Source organism: Tursiops truncatus, chromosome 5, assembly GCF_011762595.2.
Source record: "Tursiops truncatus isolate mTurTru1 chromosome 5, mTurTru1.mat.Y, whole genome shotgun sequence".
Classification (NCBI taxonomy): Eukaryota; Metazoa; Chordata; class Mammalia; order Artiodactyla; family Delphinidae; genus Tursiops; species Tursiops truncatus.
Genome location: NC_047038.1, coordinates 45,865,622 through 45,889,136, shown reverse-complemented (window position 1 = coordinate 45,889,136; position 23,515 = coordinate 45,865,622). Strand labels below are relative to the sequence as shown.

General features: G+C 36.6%; 1 protein-coding gene across 1 annotated transcript; it reads right to left on the bottom strand.

The window, feature by feature from the left end:
• Positions 1-21,374: 21,374 nt before the first annotated feature.
• LOC101328963 (thymosin beta-4-like) lies at positions 21,375-21,951 on the bottom strand. The gene has a single exon (XM_033857460.2). The coding sequence runs from the start codon at positions 21,934-21,936 to the stop codon at positions 21,802-21,804; it is 135 nt and encodes a 44-aa protein (XP_033713351.1). The 5' UTR covers positions 21,937-21,951; the 3' UTR covers positions 21,375-21,801.
• Positions 21,952-23,515: the final 1,564 nt, after the last annotated feature.

Genomic DNA, 23,515 nt, shown 5'->3' with positions numbered 1-23,515 from the left:
GATGGACATAGAGACTGCCATACAGAGTGAAGTAAGTCAGAAAGAGAAAGACAAATATCATATATTAATGCATATATGTGGAATCTAGAAAAATGGTACAGATGAACGTATTTGCAAAGCAGAAAAAGAGACACAGACGTACAGAACAAACATATGGATACCAAGGGGGGACAGGTGAGGGGGTGGGATGGATTGGGAGATTGGGATTGACATAAATACACTATTGATACTATGTATATAATAGATAACTAATGAGAACATACTGTATGGCACAGGGAACTCTACTCAGTGCTCTGTGGTAACCTAAATTGGAAGGAAATCCAGAAAAGAGCAGATATATGTGTACATATACTGATTCACTTTGTTGTACAGCAGAAACTAAAACAAAATTGTAAAGCAACTATACTCCAATTAAAAATTTTTTTAATTTAAATAAATAAACAAAAATACAAAGTAAGGTGACAAAGATCTGACTGAAGCTGCCACAGCAACATAGTCATTTAGTGCAGTGCACAGCATGCTCTTGGCAATTCCCTTTAGAGACTGTATGTTAACATGAAGGTGACTTCAAACAGTGCCTCTTCTGAGTCTCTGCCTTCATCCAAGAGGAGATGGAGAAGAGGTATCTATTACAGACAAATTTATTCCTAGAAGAAAAAAATGGACCAAGACACTAGGGAGCAAAACCTCTAGAAAGAGGAATAAAGAAGTTTTAAAAACTCTTTTCCACTGAATAGGTTCTTTCCTTTTTGCAGTGCTTCTCCTTCAGAGCTGCTACAGCAAGACAGGCCTGGAGTTGATTTCCCTTTAGAGGGACCCCTTTCCAAGAATAACTTAATGTGGGACCCAGAGCAAAGGTGACCTAGAATAGAGTGCTTAGAAGAGCTGCTATCTTTCTGTAGAATAATTTATGGTTCTTCTCACCTCAGCATGAGAAGACTGAAAGAGAAATCAGGATAAAGACCTAGGAAAAGAGGTCACAGTGGCTTATCCACAAGCTCTTATTCTTGACTTTGTGGCCACTAATTACAATAAGTAACACATATTTAATGTAGCATTTACTAGGTACCAGGCACTTTCTAAATGTTCTACATACTTTAACCCATTTAATCCTTCCATCGATACTACAGATTTCATTTTATAGGTGAGAGGATAACTCGCTTATCCAAGATCATACAGCAAGTAAATGGGAAGTTGGTGTTCAAACCCAGGCATTCTGACTTCAGGAGGCTGTACACTCAACTGTCGCACTATGTTACTGTACATAAAAAAGCCCTATTTGCTCATATGAATTTACACTTATGAGATAGGGAGTTCCCCAAGGCCAAATAGTAATAATAGCAAACAGATTTTCCTTGTGTATGTACCCTTGAGAGCTCGTAGAAAGACAGCTATAATCATGATAAAACATCTGTTGTTTATGGAGCTCTCAATCCATAACACAAATGTCTTTCATGCCATGATGCCCCTGCATTTCAAGGATTGAGTCCTTGGAGTGTCAAAAATAGTCACGACCTATTGTCCTAAGTGGTTATCCTAAAGTCCTGAAAGGTCACTAAATCCTTCTTAATTCCACTCTGTAACATCTCTTGGCTCAGCACCCTTTAATGAATCACATTTATATTAATGTTAGATTCCACTTTGCTTTGCTTTCATTTCATTCTAATGTTTAAATAGGTATTCAAAACTAACTTTGTACAATCCTACTCTATGCTATTCAGCTACCTTCTTGCTGATAAAACTATTCTCAAAAAGTCAGAATTGTTTAGGGTTCCTGGACTGGAGAAATGGTATAATATTTGAGAAGCAAGAACAGGCAAAGGTGAGCTGGTTTTAGAAGCTAGACTTAACTGTCTATAGACAGTTAAGAAGTCCTATACCCCATCCTCCTGTGGATTACAAGCACAGATTTCAGAGAGAAAGAATAAAGCAACATGGTCTCAAGAAACACATCATCACTATAATTAAACCACACTGCCCCCTGGCATACACTAAGAGGAATAAAATCACCCATCAAGGAGAATCACTTGCATGGAAAACAAGGTGTCCATGTGGAAACAAATCAATTACTGAAAAGTGTACACCCAGACAATTTCTAAACAATGTCCAGCCATGATTAATTTTACTTTGAGAAACTCAACAAAGACATATTGTCCATTCAAAATCTCCAGTCCTGCTGAGATCCTGGGATGTTGCCAGTGGCTCAACTGCTATTCACAAACCCTGGCAACCTGAGTCTGGAACTCTATAGTTTTAGACTACCAGAAAACATTACCAGGATATCATTTCTCTAGTCTTTACAGCCACTCTGCTTCTTTTGGTGAAACAGAAACCAAGGACCTAATTCACCGATCGTATTGAAAAGGAAGTAGAACCCAGTGTCAAGGTGTAATATATACAGAAGCTAAGATAGTGGATTTTGTTGTCAAATTCAAATCCTGTTTCCACTCTTTCTATGTTTTGATCTTGGGAAAATGACTTACCCCCTTTTCCTGAGACTAGGTTTTCTCATGGATGAAATAGGGATAATTATAGTAGTATCTCACTCAGAGAATCATCTGCAGAGCTACTCAACATGTGTTTATTAGACCTGTAGCATCATGTAATCTGTGAGCTTGCTAGAAATGCAAATTCTTGGGTCCTGCCCCAGAACTCTGAATCTGAACTAGGGAATGGGATGTATTAGCTATAAGTCTGCATTTTGACTGCTCACCAGGAGATTGTTATGCACATTAATGTTCAATAATCACTGATATAAAACATTAAATAAAATAGGAAGCCCTTATTACAGCCTGTGGAAGACAGTATGATGCCAATATATGTGAACTGTTATTTTCATTAGAGTAGAGGAGCAGAGTTAAGTTTTGACTTTTTGATCAATGATTCAGGAGCTCAGATGGCTCCAAGTGACCTACTAGTAAAGACACCAGAAAGTTGCAAGATAATAGGAAAGGGATTACAGCTCTGATATTCTACCATTTTCACTATTCAAGATCTCCACTGCATTTTAACATTTTTTTATTCCTTTTGGTGATAATCCATTCTATTACAAGCCATAACGATCTGTACCTCCCTAGGATCACCATTACATTTACACAATGGAAAACATGACTGTTTTACAATGTATAAGTCCACCCTTACATGGCAATATGAATCACCTGAAAACTGGGAGTGGTCAAAGAGACAGGTATCCCTGAATAATGGTCCTTTTGAAAGAGCAGAGCTGCTAATCAATCCATCGTGACACCAGGAAACCGAATGCCAAGAATCCGTAAGAATTTATGTGGGTACCATGCTTAACTTGACAAGGATGATTGGTGGCCACTATCAGTATTATCTCAGTTGTAGCCTGAATTAGGTGGTCTGTGTGTGATTCACTTCCAGTGACTAGACAAGAAGAAAGATCCTTCCTCCAACTTACTTCTGGATACCCTGAGGAACACACAAGAGGGCTCTGGGAATCACATACCCCCAACTACTATGTTAACCCAGAAAAGTCTATCCAAGTAAAAGTGTAATCTTTAACATTGGTCCTGCAACATCATGGTGTTTTACTCTTAGAAAAATAAAATTCTTGAATTTAGGGTTTCAGATGAACATATTTTTATTGAATACATAATGGACCTTGGAATACATCAAATCTGATCCCCAAACAAAGAAAAACTTCTCTAGCAACCTGAAAGGAAGGGTACCTAGATTAAAAACACATCCAGAAATGGGACTCTGCACTACTATAGGTCCCCATTATTTTAGAATCAGCTGAGAAAATATCCTTGTATAATTTCTGCACATACAATGCTACCAAAATCTGGTGCTCTTTTTTCTAATTTTCTGTATTAGTTGCTGAAACTTTGTCTCTACTGTAGAATCCCTTTTATCAAACCTAATCAGAAAGGGTAATTGATCAATTAATTGAAAACCTTGAAACAGCAGGGAAAAATAACATTTTAAACGTAAAACATTTAAAGATGGCATGCCTATGTACATCTTTGCATTTCCTTTATCTTTCTGACATAAATATCACCCATAATGCATCTTATACAATTACCAATTCCAGTTTCCTTAAATGGAAGCAAGAATGTCAAGGTGTTCATAAAACATATCAGTCTTTTGCATTTATCTTATAGTTTTATGACTCTCTATCTTGTCAATTTTCTCAGCTACACCTAATTCCACAGTATTTTAAGAAACTCCCTTAATTGAGTCTTTTAACATAGTTTTTATTATAAAAACTTTCACATTTTTATTTAATTTACATAATATTTGGTAAAATTACTTAAGTATAATAACAAGGAATATTGACACAATCACACTGGGAAGCAAAGCAAAGTGGCTCTGGGTAAGTGTATTACTCAACAAATTAGAGCACTAGTATGCCAACAAACTAGAATTCAAACCCTGAGATTGAATGCATTATAAATGTCAATGTTTTATACCGTGAAGTGGGAGCTCCATTTGCCTGGTGAATCTATTATGTGAAGCCTGATTAAGGGGGCTTGTTTCAAAGTATTCTATTATGGAAATGTGTAGTGGCATATTACTCATAATTTTATATATATTCATCTCCTATCACCAAGTAGAATGGTATCTTGCAAAGAGAGGAGAAAAATGTCTGGGATCTAGTGTAAAAGTCCTACAATATGTAAGCAGAAACTAGTGATTTATGAATGTAGTTCTTTTGAAGAGTAATATATGAACCCTGTTGGAAAGGCCAACCACTGGCTAAGTTACAGGAGAGGCTAAAACTCAGATTTCATTTAGACCTGAGATGGGATGCAAAGCAGGTATCTCCACTGATTCCCCTGCCCTCTCCTTCTGACATTTGTGTCTAATCAGTCCCCTGGATGAATAACTGACACATCGTACATATGTCTGTACAGGGGCCAGCACTTAATTAAATCATGAAATTATAAATGGTACTCTAAAGTAAGACCTGCAAGGATTGCACCACATGAATATTTTATCTGGCATTAAGAGCCACATTTACAGAATGTCTGCAAGAATAAAAGACATTGTAAAGTCCTTGGCATATAGATGGTGATAAAAATGTCAATCATCTTCATATTCTCTTTTTTCCTAAAATAGTTCCTCTATGTAAAGACTTGTTAGCAAAATTGTTAGGTCTTAGGATATGCAAACCTTCACCTTACTAGTTAATGATAAGTTGTTTTCCAAAATAGTTGTACTATTCTCTCACCACCATGCATCAGAGTTTCTATTCTGCCACATTTCACCAGTATTTAATATTGTCAGACTTTTAAAAAAAGTTGTCAATCTGATAGGTAAAATGGTATCTCCTTATGGTTTTATGTGCACTTTCCAGATTACTAGTGAAACTGAAAATCTTGCCGTATATTTAACAGTTATGTTTCTTCTTTTGTGAAATGTCTGCTTACCTCTTTTTTCATTTTTCTATTTGAATTTTTTGTCTTTCATTTTCTTAATTCTTATGGGTTCTTTATCTTCTGAACTTTCATATTAACTCTGGGACACGGGTGTGATTTATTTCCTTTACAGGTGATAATTTGAGGAGTAAGAGACTAAGAGATGTGTGCAGGGTTGCAGAGATAGTAAATGATGGAGGGCAATCCAAACCCAGCTCTGATCTACTTCAAATCTCAAGTGGCTTCCAATAAACAAACCTTCTTTATTTTTGCTAATGCTTTCTTAATTTCTGTACCACAAGCTCCCCCTAGATTCCCTGCAAAGAACAACCTCAGTGCGAGTCACATTGCAATAAGAAGGAGAGAATGGGCATGACCAAAGAAATGGCTGGGGAATAAACAAGATGCAAAATTGAAATAGTGGAGAATATTTGGGAGATCTTACTTCTCATTGCTGTCAGCCCGTCATTACCACTATCATCAATTACAATAATAATGATACTAAAAATAACAAAAATATTGAACATTTTTCACTGAGCACTTAAGATGCACAAATCTCTGCACGAAGCAGTTTAGAGGCATCATTTAAGTTAATCATTAAGTTAACCCCATAAGTTAGAGAACTGACTCAGTTCTATTGTATAAAAGTAGAAACCCAGTTTTAAAAGAGTTAGAGAAATTCTCCCAGGGCCACACAAGGAAATAGTAGATCACAGGTAGATGATTTTCTTTTTTTTACTCTGGAGAAGGCACGTCTAATAATCATGCTAATATGTCATAGACCACTAGTCAAAATACCTTATTATATAGTTCATGTCTCTTTGCCACACACACATATGTTTATCTTTCTCTCATTGTCACGTTATCTAGCAGATAAACAATCCTACATTGAGAATTCAAAAGCGCGGCTGGCACTCAAATATCAAGCCCACTTTAGGCTAATTTTCCAAAGAGAATCATTACTGACATATGTACATGTTAATAAGAAGTGCATAGCTAGATCTCTTTTGGAGCAAGTTCATGGTCTCAGAGCTCCAGGAGTCCATGAGAAAAAATATTTTGACTGACAGCAGAGGTAGGACCTGCATCAACCCTTTGTTAGAATTGCTCTGCTCCAGAATTGGAGGGTTTTTTTTCAAACTCAGTGGAAAATAGCCATAAAGTTTATAGAAAACCCAGGTACCTCTTAGATGCTCTTCAGAGAAGGTTTCAGTCCTTTTCTGACTTACCTGAGGCATATCATATTGTCATCTATGAAGAAACCCCCAGATATAGAAAGCAGCACTCCACCTTTCGTTAGAGTCCTTGCAAATATAACATTTACTGTCCTGAAATGTCTTTTTTGATATTTCACTTTTTACATCGAATATAGCTTATGATGTAATGGTCTAATAACCAAATGTTTACAATCACATCATTATTTAGCTTGATGATTTTTGTATTGACATCATCTTAAGCTGCCTGGGAAAGAATGCTTTCAAACAGCCTAGAATAAATTAGCAATCAGAACAGACACCAACACATGTAGGTGTTCAGCCAATATGAATTGAATAAATCAATAAGTAGCTAATCCATAAAGGGGTTTAATGCCATTGTCACCCAGAACATTTCCCTGATGATTGTTCAGAGTTGTAATGCAAGGTGAGGTTAATCTAGTTATAGTTTCAGAAATATATATTGAAAATATCATTTCTATAATGAAGCAAAAATCTGATTCACTTTACTTATGTATTAAAAGCACTATGATTTTTACCAGTCTTATCTTAAAAAAATAAACAACACCATTTTTGAATCCATTACCTGGTTTAATCCTCCCAACAGTATTTGTACTATTTCACAAATGAGAAAATTGGAGAAGCCTGAAGGTACATTGCAAACATTAAAAAATTGGTGAGCCAGGATTCACTCTGAGTTTCCTTGATTCCAAAGCCTATGCTCGGGACTTCCCTGGTGGTCCAGTGGCTAAGACTACATGCTCCCAATGCAGGGGCCCGGGTTCGATCCCTGGTCAGGGAACTAGATCCCACATGATGCAACTAAAGATCCTGCACAAGGCAACTAAGACCCTGTATGCTGCAACTAAGACCCGGCGCAGCCAAATAAATAAATAAATTAAAAAAAAAAAAAAAGCCTATGCTCTCTCTCCATTGGAACAGATTTCTATCTTAATGCTGTCTCTTCTTCTGGTCAAATACAACCAAAATCAGGATGTGATCTACAGAAAGAAAAGAACCAGCATATATGATGACATATTTGAATCAGATATTTCCTGTATATAACCTCATTTGAACATCAACAGATACTAAGAGAATAATTATATCAGCTCTACTTTTGTGGATGAAGAAACTGAATCACAGAAAATTTAAGTAATTTGCCTAAGGATGGGATCAGAATGTAAGACCATATCTATTAATTTTTTAGTTTTCTTTAGAACTTGAGAAATCTCAAGACAAGGAGGCAAATGGCACTTAATTAATGCATATTTAAATTAGAAATTTTATGTATTTCCAAAATATCTGAGGCATCATTATATTCAAACAGTTTCTACTGATCAAGAACTGAATCTCAGAGATGTTAGGGAATTTACCTAAAAGAATGGGATCAGAATTCAAATCTTTGTCTATTGATTCAAAGTGATTATTCTTCTTACTAAAAATATAATTTTTTAGCTGGAAGAGACTTTTGAAATAGTTGAGGCTAGGCTCCTAATTTTTTTGATAATATAAAACAAGGTATAAAAGGAAAGTTGTTCCTTGGAGGCTGTTGGAAGGGCAGGGATGCAAACAGAACACTATTGCATGCCATCACTGGGAAAGAAATTTCCAGCTATGTTACTGGAAAGTCACTCTGCAACCTTTAAAGGAATTTAACTTTTTATAATTATTTATCATGATAATCTTAATCTGGAAACAAAAATTTCCAGTTAACTCCTAAAAAATTTCTTGGGGTGCTGGTGGGAAACAGAGTCCCCCTTTGCATAGTAACAGTTCATTACACATGTTAGGCACTTTATTTACATTTGTCGTATAAATGAATGAAACAGAGTAAATAATAGAAACCTTTATGAGAGTGGCTATATATTCAAAGGCATGTTCTATTTTCAATTCTTAGAGAACAAATAAAATCCATTTTTTTAATCTATTGGGATATGTATCACCCTTTTCCTGCAATCAAGTTTATATATTTCTAGAAGATACTGCCCTCACTTTGTCAATAGTCCCTTCCATGAGTGGGGACTCATGGAAGAGTGGTTGTTACAGTATTAAAGTAAGAAAGATGGGATGGGAAAAGATTGGAAAAGACTAGAATAAGGATTCTGAAGCTGAGGAGAGTAAATCAGGAAAAGAAGAAGGAAGGGGGAGGCAGGAAGTGAAAACTAACTTTCTGCTTTGTGAAGGTTATGTATATCTATATGTATGTGTATATACACAAGCATGTACATTTGTGTGGCAGAATTTAGCTAAGAAAAAACAGCTTTGCTGTACACCTGAAACTAACACAACATTGTTTTGGGGTTTTTTTTCAGGGGGATGTGGTTTGGCCATGCCACAGGGCTTGTGGGATCTTAATTCCCTGACCAGGGATGGAACCTGGGCCCTCGGCAGTGAAACCACTGAGTCCTAAACAATGGACCATCAGGGAATTTCCTAACACAACATTGTTAATCAGCTATACTGCAATATAAAACAAGAAGTTAAAAAACAAACAAAAATTCCCTGTTTGACCATTCTAAGAAACAAACAAACAAACAAAACAGCTAGAGATAATAGAGTTGAAAAAGGAAGTTGTTGTTACCAAGTAACTTTAGGGGATATTGTGATCCTAAACAATGAATTTAACAAAACTTTGTTACAGAATAATTCTAATTCCAACTCTCAGGAAGGCAGAGTTTAGATTCTCTCCATTTCCCTTGAAAATATACTAGACTTAGTAGTTCTTTACAAAGAATAGCACAGAAAAGGGGAAAAATAATAACTGTACCATGAAGAAAGCCTCAAAAACACTACATTATCTAGTTGGTGAAGGTTAACGTCATCATGATGTACCCCTGATATGAGATGAGACGAGAGAGGCACTTCACTTCTGTGTTATTCTTCCTCAAACCTATATCCCGTCTAATCATGAGAAAAACATCAGACAAACCCAGACTGAAGGAAATTCTAAGAATTTTAACAATCCTCAAGACTGTCAAAGCCATGAAAAAAACAGAAAGATTCTCATTGACCAGAAGGACAGCGGAGATAGGAAAGCAATGCAAGGTGATACAAATTGGCTACTGGGAAAAGAGGATGTTAATGGAAAAACTGGTGAAATCAAAACTGACTCTGGACTTTAGGTAACAGTCATGTACCAATGTCAATTTCTTAATTTTGCCAAATGTACCATAGAAATATAATGTGTTGACAATGGTGGAAACAGAGCAAAGTATATATGGGAATTCTATATTAGCTTTGCAACTTTTCTGTAAATCTGAAAGCATTATAAAAGCAAACATTGTATTTAAATAAACAATAGCAGAATATATTTAAAAATAAGCAGAATGGCAGGGTGTGGAGGTGCGGTTCACAGAAGTGGATGAGTTAGAAAGTAAAAGCCTGAAAATGTGTTACTTGAAAGCACAAGAACTTTCTGTGGACTTGGTTACATTTCACACAGGGAACTCTTCTCCAGCCTTGTGAAAATTCTGAAAATCCCCTTCACATACTGGGCTGATTATCTATGTCAGCAACCATGATTATAATGAATACAGACAAGTTTATGGCAATAAAAGCAAAAGTGAGATGAAGGAGAAATGTGGATTTTGTTTTTGAAATAGGTGACAAAAGGTTCTACCACGTGAGAACTTATTTTCCAGACCTTGAGTATCACTTGCTAGTTATACATACTTGGTGGGGGAAAAATCCTGAAATAAAAAACATGTGTGTGTGAAGAGCTATGAAAGGATAATTTATAATCTGTAGGGATTTGGAGCAGTAACTAAAATAGTCAAGCAAAGCTGTATTTCATTCATTTAACAAAAATTGGAATAAGAACCACTGGATTATGCCCATTGCATGTATTTCTATGTTCCTGGGGCCCCAAACATGTAAGGTGTGAATGAATGAATGGATAGATGAATGAATGAATGAATATGATGGAAAGGGTGGAATTGTAGGAAATACCACAGTCTTCATTCTAATAAGGGTCATTCTCATAACTGGTTTTGATATAAAAAAGATAATACAAGTACTAAGAGGTTTAAATAAAGAAGCATAAGAGTTCAGAGGATTGAGGTTTTAATTCAAGGTTAGATACAGTCCTACTATTTGTACTGAGCTTGTCAGGACTTGACCATGTGATATGTTAAGGTTTATTTATTCCCTGGTTTGTGAGGTACAAAGTGCTTATTTAAAGCAAGCACATCAAAGTTTGAATCTCAGTTCCACACCTGACCCTCACACACTTAACTCCTACAGCTTCAGTAACTTCATGAATAACATACGGAAGACAAGAATACTTATGTCTCTCACTGCTTTGCTGGAAAAATTAAATTATACAAAGTTTGTAAAAATATCTGGCAGAGCAGTGTGGCTAGTAACAGCAGGTGACTATGAATCTAGGTAGAGGTAAATGATTAAAAATTCACTGTTCCTAGTCTAGGTGGGCAATCATTAATTTGGTCTAACCACTCCACAAGGTAATATTGGCATTTTACCAATGCCTGCTGGGACTATGCTGTCTCTAACAGTGTGACTTTAGAGAGGGAAAGCAGGTAGGAACTTCCCAGATACTTGATAAGCACAGTGTTCAGGTGACCAGTCCAGAATACAGTAATATAGGTTACAGTCTTTCATCTTAGGCCGGTTGATACCAAACATTGGTTTTATACATGTAATAGATGGTTTTCCATAGCATTTCCCTGAGTTAATATAGTAATATAACTTCCATTTTGAATTTTAAAAGTCCAATCAGAAGCTGAATAATGATTCCTATTCCCCTTCTGGAAGAGGACAGCCAGAAGGCTGGAAGGGTCATGGGTAATTGGTAGGGAGTGTAATATCTAAAAGGTAGATGGTCATTTGAGATATCTTTTTGCACTTCTGTTATTATTAGTTGGCCGTCAACTTTCTCTCAGATACTCCAGAAATCCTGCAAGCTCATTATTTAAATTTTTTTTTAATGCAGAGATTACTGTGGCTAAAACTTTGAAGTCCACAGAATTTATTTAAAATGTCTCCATCTTAGATATTCAGTGGTCTTATATCCTAGGTTTTTAGTTAGAAGCATGTCACAAAAGCTGAAAAAAAAAAACCCAGCAGTATTAGCTTTTAAAAAGTATTTTTACTTGCATTAGATTATTTAATGCTCAAAATAGGAACCTGTGGGTCAGTTTCATCGTTCCTATTTTCCAGATGAAGAAACTCAAGCTGAGAAAGGTTAAGTGACTAGCTCAAAGTAACAAGGTAAGTCAGTAAGTCTTTCAACTCTGTCTACAAATTTTCTTCACTGTGCCCTGCTATTAATACCTCGGTGTGAACTAATTTTAATTAGTACTTCTTTCCCAGGGCTTTTGGTTTTTAAAAGAACATAGCATGTAAACAGACTCATTTATTAATGCTGGAATTTAAGATCGTATAGCCTTTGAGTAAGTAGATATTTAAAGGAAGCAAAAGGACCTTCTGGGTGTCCCACAAATCACGTAAAATAAAGGTGAAAAATACCTACTTGCATGTAAGATTTATTTTGATGATATCGTTCAACTGTGGCCCTGCCTTATTGGTAAATGATATATATTTAAATTCCTAAATAATTTAAGATTCTCTTCTGGCTCCAGGAAACTTTTTTTTTTTTAAATTAAATAAGTACCTTAAAATGCTATAAACCAGTGTTTCTCCAGTGGAACAATTTTGCCAACCATGGGGTATTTGACAATACCTGGAAATATTTTTAGTTGCCACAAATGGAGAATGGTACTGGCATCTAGTGGGTAGAGATTAGAGATGCTGATAAATGTCCTACAATGGACATTTATAGGACAGACACCTATAACAAAGAATTATCCAGTCTCATATGTCAATAATGTCCAGGTTGAGAAATGCTGGTATATCCAGAATAGCAGAGTAGCAGCAAGGACAAGGATTCAGCTCTATTTGGGTTGTAGCTGGAAGCAGGAAGACATTGTAAAGGTGAAGGTAAACAGGTTTTTGAAGAAAATACAAAGCCATCCTAGACCTATAAGATCCCATGGCCAAAAGCCTTGACAATGAATGCCATGTGTGGCTTGAAACCCTGGGAATTTAAAATTGTTAAGTTACTTTGTATGGTATCAAGGAGCTTAGAGTCAATGGTAAATGTTGTACTTTAGAGTTCATACTTTGCATTATTAATTCATTTGGTGCTCATCACAACCCTATAAGATAAACATTATAATCCCCATTTTACAAGTAAGGAAACAAAAGCATAGAAGAGTTTTGAAACTTGCCAAAGATGGCACAGCTAGCATTGATTTTAGTATAGCTTGTGGTTAAATTTATAAATTTATAATTAAATGTATAATTATAAACAAATTTATAATTCAAAATATGTGCTTTATAGGTCACATAATACAAAAAGAAGTGTCCTATGGTTTACAATACACATACACACACAAATAAGACTGCTAAATTAGGAACAGGGAAATAGTGTTTAAATGTTATAGTATGAAAAATCCTTGGTCTTTATGAAGTCTGTAGCAGAGCAAGAGATTTGACCCTGGGCTCCTTCTAAGGTAAAATAAGGAGGAAAACATCATTGAGTACATAGATATTGTGGTCTGATAAAAGGAAATCAACTGACATTATTCAAGAGCTGGCAAATATTCCCTAGAACTCTTTTCTAAAAGGAGTGCAACCTAAGGAGGGCTGTCTTTCAAGGTGAGTTGAAGGACTGTTAAACAGGCACTCAGGCTGCATGTTTTGCAGCAGACTTAAGCTATTCACTCTCTCAATAATTAAACATTTAGTCATTTGAGGATGCTGGGAGAGTTTCCTAACTTCTATTCATTTTGACCTTAAAAATGGGATGATGATGTATAGGATTTAATCAATATGTGAACAACCAGACATTTCCTTAACAGTCTTCATATCACTCTGTTGGTTTAACACAGCTGGAAAGCCCAAAGAAATGATTAGGTCTGTTGCTAAGGATTAAGCCACCGAATTATGGATGGAAAGAATGTCACCTCCTCCTCCATAAAGGACCGTTCCTCTCAGCTGGACAACCAAGGTCCCAATTCCTCTCCCCTTCCAAATCAAGGAAAACATTTTAATTATGACTTCAACAACTGTTCTAGACAAGTCCAGAGATAGATTGCCCTGGGAATTATTTTCTCTAAAATGAACTGCTAGTGTTTACCATAAATATATGTTTAATATATGTTCTGCTTATATCTGGGGCCAGTCAGCATAAAATTACTTTACTGGCAATAGTTTGCAGTCGTGAATTTTCATTTTATCCAACCAACGTGTATTCAGCACCTAAGTTGAATTGGTATCCTTTCTACTAACCAGTTTTGTCTTTTAAATATCACATGGATTCATTACCGGCCTATTACTTAGATCAAGGGAAGAATTCTAAGGAGTTATGTAATACGTGCTATGTAAACATAGCACAGTACATAGCTTCATTCAAGACATTTATCAAGCACCTACTATGTCCTAAAATTTGCACTGAAATCACACAGGAGGCAGAAACACAGAATTTCTCCAAAACACATTTATTGACATTGATTGACTGTTTTCTCCCCACACCTGTGAGCTTACTCTCCAGTAGGCAAATTAATTTTTCAGCTGCTTTTCTATAGGGTAATGGGCCTCAAATACCTTCACTCAATATGAAGCTGTTCTAAGACACAGGGCAGACTTGCAAAACCATAAGGTATTTGGACACCAGAGCAATTCATATGCCCTCAGATATTGTATTTAATAACTGCATAAGCATGCATCAAAGTGAAAATTCTGACAAATGTGCCTTCTTTCCTCCCAGCAGTCAAACCTCTCAGCCCTGCAGTTTGGTTGAAAAATAAAACCATGATGTGCTTCCAAATATCTGCTGTTTTTCATCAGTAGGGCTGTAAGTGGACCCTCACCTCCCATCACACACACACACACACACACACACACACACACACACACACACACACACACACCCCAGATTTCCTTTTTTCCTCCTCCCTCCCCTAAACAAACTTGTTATCAAAGAAAATTTTAACAGAACTGAATCCAAGACAAGCATTCTTGGATTCTTCTTGTTAATTTTCTGCAAACCAAATGTGCCGTTTTAACTGAGAGGTTGAGAGAGGAGCAACTGGTCCCGTCTGGGCTGCAGTGCAGGGGATCCAAGCACGAAAAAGAGCATGGAAGGTGACCTGGAAGAGGTCACCATTCCCACACTTGAAAGGAGTGTCCAGGCAAGTCTGAGTCAATTTGACACATTTCAAACTCCTGGAAAACCAGGTGCTTCAAAGCTGACTTTTGAAATCCAAAGGTCCTGAGGGGTGAGCCAGGGAAAGGAAGGTGTTGCTTTTCCTGACTCAAAATTCAGTGTTGCTGCCTGTGGAGACAACGCATTCAAAATTCAAAGGATGCTCGTTTGGTTTTAGTGGAAGAGGAAAAAGTTACGAAAGAGCGTCTTACTTCTCTTTTTTACCTTTTGCAATAAGGCTGCCCTTTCCTGCCTTTATAGAAATTATCTGAAGATCTCCCTCATGGAAATCAGGCAGGCAGACAGTCTAGGGCTCAGCAGGCAAAGTAACACTGACTTATATTTGACAAGTTTTGACAGATAAATAATTCTTGGCTGGTGTCCTAGGTTAAATATCAACTCCTCGCTGTGACTGCCAGGACAGCTGCAAAGTATCTGACCCTGGCAACTAAAGTCCAGCTCACGAGAAACTGGCAGTATCACAACCAACTGATACTGTGGTGATTTGTTCTCCGGGACACTCCTCAGGATGACTTTAACCCCTCAAAGAATGTAGCTGGAATTTGCAACTCAGTGTATTTCTAGGGAACAGCCTCGTCTTCACACTATTTTTAAATATTTTTACATCAGCATGGAAACAAGGCTTTGTACATTTTAAGACCCCTAATGAGGAATTTCATCAAGAAATGGACAGACTACAATACTTGCTTTCAGTAAGCATGGTCAGGAGTTGAAATGTTCTTTGTTTTTTGTTTTAATACAAAATACATTATGTATGCTGTGAAAACTGGAATCTCTTGTTTTGAGTACCTTAGAGAGAAAAGTCATGAAGCATAAACTGAAGAGATATACTGTTTTGGAGGGGGATCAGAGAGATCATGAAAAAAACAAGAGAGAGAGAAATAGACCATAAAGTGGAATATATTTACAGTTGTCAGTGCTTATAGAAAGATATTGTCAATTATGGGGCATCAAGAATAAAATTAATGTGGATATGAATTTTCAAAACTACTGATCGTTTTGCCATTGAATGAATATTACTTTAACCTTGTAATTAGGGTAAATGATCATGATAATAATAACAATAGATTCCAGTTATAGAGTTCCTAACATGTGCTAGGAATTGTACCTGTAAGAAAAGTCTCAGAATCCCTTTTTTAAAGATGATTAAGTTGAGGCTCTGTTGAAATAACTTGCTCTAAAATGTATGCAGTCTTTAAGCACAGGTCTGTCTGAGTGAAAACTAGACATACTTTTAGGTAGGTCAATGTTGTTCAACCTCTCTTTTTAACATACTTCCTTCACCTGCCAGCAAAGATTATGCTGAACTTTCCTTTCTGTAGTTTGTATATAATGAAAATGGTAGTCATATGAATGTGCTTTTCAATGTATCTCTTTTCTAGAAATGCTAACTTGGCTCCAAAGAGACTTCCTTCACTCCCCAGGCTCCAGCCCCCATCCCTACCCATATCCCTCATCCCCTACTCTTCCAGACCTGACTGAGAATCATCTCTATAGTCTGTGAATTCAGTCCTTATATTGTACTTACTCTGGGTTATTTGTTTGGGCACTGCCAATATGGATCATAATAAAGTCTAAGAACATCTCACTTTCTAAAATCGAATGAGTATGTCCTGCAAATCTAACCAAATGTAGATACAGCAGAAGGTGGATTCAAGAGGGATCCATGCTTATCATGGATTTGAATGAGAAGGAAAGAGTGGGAGCATGTGAGAAAGGGAGTGTTGGGCTTGAGTCTCAATTCATCATGTACTACCCATGTAAAGAGCATGACCCAGGAGTCTGACTGCCTGGATTCAAATCCTGTCTCACCTCTTTAATAACTCGGACTTTCCATATGTTACTTGACCTCTCTGAGCCTCAGTTTTATAACATATAAATCAGGGATAATAATAGCTCCTGCCTAATGACGATTAAATGAGATAATGAATGGTAAGTTCTTAGAAAAATGCTTGGCACATAGTAAGTGGTCAATAAATGGTAACCTTTACTATTCACATTATTCTTGTTATCATCATCGTTATTATTGTGACTACTATTACTAAATATTATTATTATCAATATTATATTGATAATATTATCAATATTATATTGATAATATCATTATCAATATTTTATTGATAATATTATTATCAACATTTTACAAATATTATTATCAATATTTATCAGCCTCAAGGCCTTCATGAGCATAAAAAAATTATCCAAGCAGTTATTTTTCAAAATAGATTATTTTATTTAACCAATTATATTAGTTTTATGAAAATACAGCTTTATGGAAAAATGGAAAAATTCACTCAAATAATGGGACTAACTGGTAAACTTGATAGTCTATGATCAGCCCCAAATACTGTTCATTTCCCTTGGGTGGCCACCTATCTCGATCTCTCCCTTGACACAAGTCACTGGGTGAATCAGAGAGCATTTTTGAAGTTAAGCACATCTGACTTCAGAGTTTAGCCTACTTACTTCTAAATTCCAGCTCCAATAAAATTCAGTTTTCTCATCTATAAAATGGCACTAATAATAACTACCTTGAAAGACAGTAATAATGATTAAACACATAATGTCACAAAGCAATGAAGGCTAACACCTACTGATCTCTTATTTTATGCCACACGCTGGACTAGGCACTTTCAATGCATTAACCATTTAACCTTCCCAACTGTATACGGCACATGCAATTTTAATACCTATTTTTGTAATTGCTAAATAAATGGCAACTTTAGTTATTTAAACAAATGTCTTCACTGTGCTTGACATTTGTTTTCAGAGACAAAGCTTTTCAAAGACTCTCCTTTTCTAGGAGTGATTTTAGATCACCACATTATCTGCCCAGGTTCCCCACTGCCTGTCTTGCCTGAAGGTCTCCAAGCTGAGTGTGGGAGAATTTACCAGGGAGAAAAACTATTTAGTTTTACCTGGGTGACAGCAATTATGCAGAATGACAAAAGGAGCAGTTAAGTTACAAGTTAAGGATGATAATTCATTCTCCCCAGGGACTGTCACTCAGAAAGCCTTGAGAAAAAATAACACCATAACAATGGCAGGCTCTATTGTTAACAGTCATGTCCCCATAATGCCTTGGCATTCTGAAACAATAAGACCAAAAATGCAGTCTGCTGTCCCTCGAAAGCTCTCCAAGCACATATGCTATAGTTCAAGCTGTCACTCCTTGGAGACTCACCATGGAACGGTTGTCAGGTCATCCCTGTTAGCCATGGTGGCTCCCTTTGTAATGAATGGCTCCATAGGACCCTCCAAAGAACTTAACTCGCATCAGAAACTTACTTGCAACACATGAACCAAAGAGTGGGAGAAACCTAGATAATAAAAGTATGGATTTCCTCAATACAGATAGGAAGGTGGAGGTATTTGCCAAGACAAATAGTGATATTATAACTTTTGCACATTATGTGCAAAGTGCTACTCTGGAAAAAAAAAAAACCCACCAAATAAACAGAAATAAAGTGTGAATATCCACATCTTCAGGAGTTACAACATTTTACTGATTTCTAATTCATCAGTACTGATTTGAATATCTTTATTTTACTTGCTATTTGCTATAGTCTTAAAGACAGAAATACTAGTTCAGAGTAAGTTGATGTCAGGTGGCATATTTATTGCTTGAAATCTATGGTAATAAATAGAGTAAGGGAGATGTAGTTTTTCAGGGCTTATTATGGCCTAGTATACCAAACTAGCACAGACTATATAGCAAAATGACAAATAAAATCATGGAGCCACCTTGACTGAGTTCAAATCCCTTTCTTCCACATCTTGCTGAAAAACAATTGGACAAAAAAATCCCTTAAACTCTGTATGCCTCAGTTTCTGGAACTGCAGAATAGGTATAATATTTGCCCCTAAGCCATATGGTTGTTGTTAAATGAGTTAATACATGTCATATGTTTCAAACAGTGCCCAGCATATGATAACCACTGGATAAGCATTAGCTCTTACTCTGACTTATTTAGCATATTCAACAGGTAATTTAATCATTTAGTCATTTTAATTCCTATATTATTGATAATGAAATGAGTGTTTAGGGGAAATTCCATAATTGACACAGGGTCACATGGAAGAGGTGAGGCTGAAACTACAGCCAGCTGGATCCAAATACTGCTTTTCTCAACAACTTAATTCTGTTTTCTAAGAATAGGAGCTTTGGGGGAGAGTCAGAACTGAGGTCAAATCCCTCATTCTGTGGCTTACTAGCTATATGATCTAGGAAAACTCATCAGAATTCTGTTAAACTTAGTTTCCTCTTCTGTAAAATGAGAATAATCATAACAAATTATAGAGGACAAGTAAGGATTTGAGGAGATTTTTAAGTTACTTTTGCTGTTCACAATGAAAGATGCTCTATTTTCATGTCATCTGGAAATACTGACATAACTCTTGTTTTGCTTTTTGGAGGGAATCATTAGTGAGGTTATTGGGGGAAATTTTGCACAAGATTTTATTTTTCCAAATAGTTTCTTCCCAAAGAAATGTTAGTATTTACTCAAAGGATTTCTTAATCATATATAAGGTTAAAATTTTAAATCGTATGAAAATCTATATGACCCGAAATGGTTAGCCTCTATCACTTTTGGTATAGTGAGTTTGGAGTTCCAAAGGTTAGAAAGATGGGAGAGTTTGGCCTTCAAGTGTGTGTCCCAGCAACAAGGAATCTAAGCATCTGAACACTCGAAAGGCAGTGTTCAGAACAATACATTTTAAATAAACACTTACTGGGTGAAACACTGAATTAGAGTACTAGCCAAGGAGGCGGGATTAGATTGAGGCATGAAAGAGGTCTAGAGGCAATCACTCTCAGATGTGGGAGAGAATAAACAGAAAACTTACAAAAGAGATACCTAGTATGGTTTGTACTTGAGACTTGGAGTGGGGAGGAAGGAGTGGGGAGGAAGGTCTCAGATACCTAAGACTAATGGCTGGGCCAGGAAACAGTGCATTTGAATGTAACTCATCCTAAACACTACTATAAAAGTATTATGAGGGATGGGAGGAAGAGTAGAAGAGGTCTTAATAGAGACCAACCTGCAAGGCTGGACTAGGTGCTTTCCTTTGTGCTCCTGGAAGTTTCCCTGTCCCTCTCTAGTGCCTCTAGTGTTACCTACAGACCCTCTGTTGATCTGTCTCATCCACCGGACAGACTAGAGCTCCTTGTATAAAAGACCCAGATCATTCATCTTGTGCCTTCAGTTCCAAGCAGGGCACTAGAACATAGTAGGTGCCAGTAAATACTTTTAAAAAAACTATATGAAGAAGAGAATGATGGGATTTATTATATACACTTTGGCCCCGTATAGTTTAGGCAAACGATGGTACAGACATGATCTTACAGGCAGAAGCTTAAAGAAATCAGGGCAAGGATATGAGCAGTTCTTAGCAGAAGTACCTAAAAACTTGTGGAAAAAAAAAATATATGAATCACTTTGCTGTACAGCAGAAACTAACACAGCATTGTAAATCAACTTCAATAAAAATAAATTTTAAAAAACTTATGAAAATATATATGATTCCATCCATCTAGACTCAATGTTAGAATATACTATTGATAGGTCAAAGTACAAGAATATGCATTCATTCATTCATTTATGTATTCATTCAACAAATATCTACTACATATCTCCTATGTGTGAAGGGTCTTACCAGGTGATAGATTCAGATGGAAAACAATACAGGCACAAGTTTTTTCCTACAGTTTTTTATGGCCTAGAATTGGCTCTGAAATCAAACAAAAAAATTACATAAAAATTACTCAATCACAAGGTGATAGTTGTTTCATAGAAAAATAGTAAGGTATATTCTGCCATAGACTAGGCATGAGGGGGGATGAAATAGTTTGGGGGCAGTACCTTGAGGTGATTTAGATATATCTACCATTGAAAACAATTGCTTTGGGTCTTTCTTAATTTCTTCTGGCTCTTGTTTTTATGATCTTGTTTTCCCTACCTAAAAATTCATTCACCTTGACATTTCTACCCCCAGTGTGTTGAAGGATCTCCAAGTCCTAGGAGTCGGGGGAAAAAAAGTAAACATTGATCTGTGGTTCGTTCCCAATACAGTGGGGAAGCAGTTAAGTAAGCATAAACAGGTACACTTCCATGGTCGTTTAAACCCACCCCTCTCAAATGTTAATCTGTACAGCTGTCGATTATACCCTATCACACCTCCAGCTGAGGAACTGCAACACAGTTTTAACCATCCATATGGCAAACAGCATGGAAAACTGAAAAAGAATATGACAACTTAGGGTTCTAGCTTACTCCTAATGTTGTGCACATAATAAATTATAGCCTATCTACATGACCTTATTTTTCATATTTTCGTGGCCCATTCTTTTTATCACCGTGGGTGTGATTAGTATCCAGAGCTTCTGGTCATGTCAGTGGATACTCTGGATTCATTTGAAACCCGTGACAAAACTATGGCTTTGTCTATCTGAGAGAGATAAGAACTAACCCTCATTTAAAGAAAATTGTAATTGATGTATTCAATGCCATTCTTCTGAGAAATCAGTTTTTTTTTTTTTTTAGGTTTTAAAACTTTTTATTTGCATATTAAAAAAATTGTACATTCCAGTAATTAAAATCATTAGAACAACAACAAAAAAAAAATGGCACTCTGATTAAACTGCATTTTACAGCCCGCAGGACACCTTGGACCAACTTGCTCTTTACTCTAGATTTCACTGTCGTCCCACCCAGCCTCCTCCTTCACCAACATGCAAGTTCTTTTCCTTCCCTGCCAGCCAGACAGGCGGATGGGAGGCAGGCGCGGGCTTCGTTGTCAGTAGTTCTCCATTCTTTGATGTGAAAAGGGGCAGCACAGTCATTTAAACTTGATCCGACCTCTTTGCATCTTACAAAGTTAAACAGCTGAAAGAAGTAAAATAAGAAGGCAATGCTCGTGGAATGTACAGTGCATATTGGCGGCGCACGCCTCATTACGACTCGCCTGCTTGCTTCTCCTGTTCAATCGTTTCTTGTGAAAGCAGTGGATTTTTCTCTTTCGTTTCTGTTTTCTTCAGTTTCGACTTATCGGATTTCTCAATCTCAGCCACATCGGGCTTGTCAGACATGGCTGCCCAGGAAGCGGAGCGAGTTACGAGCGAACGAGGTCCGACCTGCGCAGTGGTCGCCGCCGAGTCCAGTTGTCTTAATTACATAGTACAGACTGGTCACTTCTGAGGAATTTGGTGAGGGCAGGAGACGTTCTGAATGTGTTGTTCTGGATGGGTTCAGAGTAAACATTTAGATTATTTATGTATCCTGGCTGGATGAACCTACCCTCCCCAGGTTTATGTTTCTCCGTGGGTGTTCCTTTTGACTCAGAGGTCACAGTGTATGAGGGAGAGTGCAAAAACAGCCTGGGTGTTTGGGGACCATTTTGAAGTGAACAAATCAGGGGTATGAAAATCTCTTCTCCATTTGAGAAATTTCTAAAATGTTCGATGCAATAATCTTTCTATTGTTTATCAAGTCCTCCCACTTTCCCTGTCATGCATTCTAGTGGTTGCTGCTACTGACACTGCTGACATCGGCAAAGTTTGCCATTGACATCCAACAGCTTCCCTTTAATTTCTATATTTTCTGTACATCAGAGCATGCACTCTCATGATAATGCTAAGCGTATTGTTTCATTATTTTTAGGCACTTCGTAGGGCTTACAATTTTTTTTAAAGCCAAAGCTATTTGTTACTGCTATCACGTCATCTTTTTCTTCCAAGTAAACCACAAATTCTTTTCACCAATGGCAAAATGAGCCCTTTCATAGATTTCTCTGGGTCTTTTATCTTAGTCTTCTTATAAACACAGAGATGAACCAAATGTCAAATTCTGAATCAGTATGCTATGGTCGGAAGAGCACCAAATTGGATTTGAATCCTAGCTTTGCTTTCCAATGACCTCGAGCATGTGAAAGTCAAGCAAGGAATTACATATAAAGAAATATCTGGTCATACAGAGATCTACCTCTAAATCTCTAAAATCTGTAATTCTATGATTATTTTAGAAGCATATGTAACATAATTTCTAAGACATTCTCCAAAGAAATCAACAATGTACTTGATATTTGTGTGTCAATATTTATTTCAAAATCAAAATATCAATGTCCCCCTTTATCGAGGCAATGAAACTAGTCAGATCAGAATTTGAAAGCTTTATCCTTCATCCACCTGTTAAATAAAATTTCTGAGTAGCAGATCCCTCAATTTGAAAACAAGGGGATATTGTCTTTCCTCTATGATTTTTGTGAGAATTAAACAAGTTAATGTATGTGCAAATGCCTAGCATGAGATCTGACACATAGGGGTCAGAAAATAAATGATAACAATTCTTACTATTATTGACACAAAGCTTTGCTCTTTTTGAAGCTCATTTATATACATTATTTCATGCTAACAGATTAAGCCCAATGCTGCCCAGAAATTTCATGTAAAAATATATCCCAGGGTCAGTGACATTATAAAAATTCCCATCCTGAAATGAAGAGACTGTCAACCGATTTTATCTTGTAACAATAAACTTCTTCAATCTATGTTTCATTCATTCAAATATCTCCTTGACCCAATACCCTTGTAGCAAGTCTGTCATATTTTATTTATGCAGTCATTAACATGGCAAATATTTATCAAGTAGCAACTATGTACCTGGATCTTA